At 60.5% G+C, this 4102-nt stretch overlaps 1 protein-coding gene across 1 annotated transcript; it reads right to left on the bottom strand.

Annotated features, from left to right (window-relative positions):
- Positions 1-1548: 1548 nt before the first annotated feature.
- Positions 1549-4102, bottom strand: GNB2 (guanine nucleotide binding protein (G protein), beta polypeptide 2). Its single transcript, XM_010837904.1, has 8 exons — positions 3922-4102; positions 3700-3806; positions 3331-3394; positions 3086-3248; positions 2940-3006; positions 2412-2613; positions 2105-2321; positions 1549-2022 (listed from the first exon to the last, which is right to left on the bottom strand). The coding sequence occupies exons 2-8, from the start codon at positions 3768-3770 to the stop codon at positions 1916-1918; spliced, it is 891 nt and encodes a 296-aa protein (XP_010836206.1). The 5' UTR covers positions 3771-3806; positions 3922-4102; the 3' UTR covers positions 1549-1915.

Raw genomic sequence — 4102 nt, 5'->3', positions numbered from 1 at the left:
AGGGGGCAGAGGAGGGGCCAAGGAGGCCACAGGAGTGGGCCGCTGGGGGCTTCGGGCTGCAGCGCGGGGCTGTTAGGAGGGAGCCCCCCCATCTGCAGCCGCATGTGTGGGACGTGGACCACCCAGCTCTGCCCTGACCCCTCTGTTGACCAAATGGGAGAGGAGCAAGTGGCCTCTCCCCTCCCTGCTCCCCTGATATTTTTAAATGTTGGGTAAGGGTGGGGTGTCAAGAATGGGAGTGTCTGTCTCTCTTGGGTCGGGGTAGGCTGCCTTTCACCAACTTCTTATTCCCAATCACCTACCTAGGTTTGTCTCCATTAGTGGGTTTTCTTTAAGTTTGTTGTATCTTTTGAGTTTCTCATCTAACTTCTCCCATGGACCTCATTGCTCAGAGCGCAGTATTAGGGCAAGATTCTGCCACTGCCTCCCCTCCATGAATGTATTTATCCTTCCTGTCCTGGGGAAATGGGGAGTGGTCCCTGTTTTCTTTCCCCATCTATCCCCAGAGAGATGACCTTTTTTTCTTTCTTTTTTTTTTTTTTTTTTTTTGCCCCAAAGTGGCAACTGGGTCAGTGTTGGGGGATAAAGCTGGCCTCGGGGGTGGAGGGGCCCCCTCCACCTGCTTCTCCCTGGTTTCAACAGTGTTAGCGTCCGTGAAAAGACAATATTGTATTCTCTCTAAAGCAATAAGGGGGTGATGGGCCAGGGGGAAACGTCTTGCTGCTGCTGGCCCCCCAGCTCCCCCTCTCCTCAAGCCAGTGTTTGGCGGCATTAGAGGTGTGGGGGAGTACTGTCGTGACTGAATGTAACTGCCCCCGCCCCTGCCGCAGCCAATGCAGGGGAGGGGGGGTGACACTCTTCCCCGTCTCTACCTTCCCCTCCCCCCCAGCTAAAGAGACTTTGAATTTAGGGGGCCCTTGAGCCTGGAGAGGCCTTAACCCTGTGAGGAAGTGTAGGGGGAGCCCTCTCCCACCCCCATCCCCTTCTGAGAGTGGTCAATGTTTACAAGCCCCTGAGCCCCCCAGCCCAGGGACTCAGCCCCTTGCTGTCCTCCCCCAGCCCGTCTTCCTGGGCCCCAGCTGCTCTCCCGCCCTTCCTGGGGTTGGGGTGGGTGCAGGGGTCGTCCTGTATCCCGTCGTCTGCCTTGTACCCACAATCTCCCCCACCCCATGTGACCCTTCTCTTGTACCTGCCTCTGTAAATACTCCCCCCCCCAATAAAACTTGGTGTGTGTTCTCCCCGGCTGCCTCTTGAGTTTTTTTCTTGGGGGAAGGGGATACTGGGAATGACAGACACAACTCAGCTGGGAACTGAGCCATGGGTGGGGGGCAGCCAGACCAGAAACGGGAGGGCTGTGCCTGTGGGATGCCCATGACCTTTGACCCAGAGGAGATGGTCCTGCCTGTGATCCAGCATCTGACTGAGGGGGCATCTGACTGAGGGAGCGAGGGAACTTGTTATCCCTATTTGGGGGGTCCCCCAGCCACTCTGCCACTGGGAACAGAGACTAGAGTGAGAAAGACAACAAGCAAGGGTGGAGACCAGGTACAGAGTTGGAATTGGTTCCTTTATGGAAAAACTGAAAATATAATAAAAATTAAAATAAAACCAGTTTTAAAAAAGCCAGCCCCTGGAGTTTCCACCTCCTGCCTCTGGCCCTCCAGCGGGATGAGGCCTCAACCCCAGGGCAGCAAAAGGATGAGGGCCTTCTGCCCCTCTTTCCCCATTCTATCCCCATCTTAATCTCCACAGTGGGGGCCCCGGGAGGAACCAAACCTGGGTAGGGGAGCAGGGACCCAAGGCCCCGTGGCCCAGGGAGGGAGGCTCGGTGTGCACCCAGCCCCAGAGCTCCCGGCCTGTAGTGTGGGCACGGGCAGGGCCCCTCCTAGCCTGGGCCCAGTTGGGGTCGGGGCTGTTAGTTCCAGATCTTGAGGAAGGAGTCCCAGGAACCTGTGGCCACAGCCATGCCATCGTCAGTGACCCCGAGGCAGCTCACACGGTTGTCATGGCCCGCGAGGACACCTGGGGGAGAAGGGGGCATCAGAACCCCTCCGGCCCAGTTCCCTTGTCCCTGCCTGGCCCCCTGCTCAGCTCCCGGTCTCACCTGCACGGTCGCCCTTCATGGCATCCCAGATGTTGCAGTTGAAGTCGTCGTAGCCCGCGAGCAGCAGCCTGCCGCTGCGCGAGAAGGCAACAGAGGTGATGCCGCAGATGATGTTGTCGTGCGAATACATGAGGAGCTCCTGGTCGGCCCGCAAGTCAAAGAGGCGGCATGTGGCGTCATCAGAGCCCGTGGTGAAGGCGTAGCCGTTGGGGAAGAACTGCAGGACATGCGACCAGAGTGGGGTGAGGCCGCAGTGAGGGCCGGGAGCCTGGCAGAGAGGGGCCATCCCAGCTCGCCCAGAACTTACAGCCACGGCGTTGATATCGGATTCGTGGCCGATGAAGGTCTGTCGGCACATGGAGTCCCGCACGTCCCACAGCTTGATGGAGGCGTCGCAGGCGCCTGACACAAAGGTGCGGCCGTCGGGGGCCAGGGACAGGGACATCACATCACCACTGTGTCCAGCAAAGCCCACAGTCTGCTGGCCGGTCTCAATGTCCCACAGGGCACTGGAGAGGTGACGGAAGGAAGGAAAGGGTCAGAGAGGGGTTAGGATAGATGCCCTCTGCCCTACCCCTCCACCGCATGAGCTCAGGCCCGAGGCCATCTCCACGCTGGGAGCACTGGCAGCCAGCGCCTGCTCCTGCCTCACACTCGTCCCTCCTTCCTGCCACCAGAACAAAAGGCTGAAGGGTTTGCAAGGTGGTCGCTGCCACTCCTGGAGCAGGCGATGACTACCTGCTGCGTGAGCCCTGAGGCCGTGTTCCCCCCGGCGCCCCCCGCTCAGCAGGAAGTGTGGGTGAGCCCCGCCTGCCTGGCGCTGGCAGGCCCTCACCAGGTGGTGTCCCCAGAGCTGGTGATGATTTGGTTGTCATCCAGAAAGCGGCAGCATGACAGGTACCCTGGGGGAAGGGGCTGGTCAGCGGGGGCTGTCAGCACAGCCGGCGCAGCCCCTGTCCCCGCCATAGGGCCCAGGCTCACCGGTGTGGCCAGGCAGCTCCCGGCTGACCCTGACATTGCCCTCACGGGTCTTGAGGCTGTAGATGGAGCATATGTTGTCCAGTCCCCCGCAGGCCACGAAGTTCCCTGAGGGCGCGTAGGCACAGGTCATGACCCAGGAGGAGCGCAGCGGGATGGCGTGGACCTGGGGGCAAGGGGTAGTGCCCGGGGTGAGAGCCGGCTGGGCGCCGCAGCCCTGCCCCGGCAGCCGCAGGCGCTGCCCCTACCTTGTTGGTGGTGTAGCTGTCCCAAATGATGAGCTTGCCGTCCTGGGAGGCGCTGACCAGCAGCCTGCGGGAGTGAGACAGGAGAGCCAGAGGGGTCTGGGTGGGAAGGCCCCTCTGGAGGCAGGACACCCTCCCCCTCTCCCATCTGGCGAGAGACAACTTCCGGTAGCAGCCCGGAGGTTCCCACTAGCTCGGTTTGGTCCTGTTTCCTGGGTCCCTGGCGGGGATCTGGAAGTCAGGTCTTCCCACACTCACTTGCCAACGCGAGCATCTTGTTTGAGACACCCAATGTGCAAGGCGGCCCCTGCCCACCCTGCCTCAGCCCAGGGTGAACACAATGGCTCAGCACACAGCCTCGACCTCACCCACCTTGAGTCTGTCCCCCAGTGCATGGCATAGATTTTGGCCAGGTGCCCACGGAGGGTCCTCCGTGTCCTCATCTGGATTCTCCCCACTGGGTCCAGCCCAGCTGTGATCTGGAGGTGGAGGCAGAATGGGCTCAGAAAGGTTCGGGTGGCAGGGCCCACGGAGAAATATGCCTCCCACCCGAGCTCCTTCCCTAAAGCCAAGTCCAGCCCTGATTCCTCTCACCTGGGTCAGTGTTGAATCCCCACATGCTTTTCGGGCATCCTATAAGAGACGGCAGAGCCCGTCAGAGGGGCAGGGAAGAAGATGGGGAGGAGAGGAAAGAGAACGGAAAACAAGAGTGGAAAGGATGAGACAGGAAGAGATTAGGGTACTGCCCCCCACCAAGCACACGCACCCCCCTCCC

The sequence above is a fragment of the Bison bison genome, unplaced genomic scaffold (genome assembly GCF_000754665.1).
Source record: "Bison bison bison isolate TAMUID 2011002044 unplaced genomic scaffold, Bison_UMD1.0 scf7180017864085, whole genome shotgun sequence".
In the NCBI taxonomy this organism is placed as follows: domain Eukaryota; kingdom Metazoa; phylum Chordata; class Mammalia; order Artiodactyla; family Bovidae; genus Bison; species Bison bison.
This window is presented reverse-complemented; position numbering and strand designations above follow the sequence as displayed.

Excerpts from the sequence above, each read along its gene's own strand:
- GNB2 (XM_010837904.1), bottom strand. The coding sequence starts at position 3,770 with ATGAGGACACGGAGGACCCTCCGTGGGCACCTGGCCAAAATCTATGCC. Across the intron at positions 3,007-3,085 it reads GGAGCTGCCTGGCCACACCG|GGTACCTGTCATGCTGCCGC; the intron begins GTGAGCCTGGGC and ends CCCTTCCCCCAG. Across the intron at positions 2,322-2,411 it reads CCGATATCAACGCCGTGGCT|TTCTTCCCCAACGGCTACGC; the intron begins GTAAGTTCTGGG and ends CATGTCCTGCAG.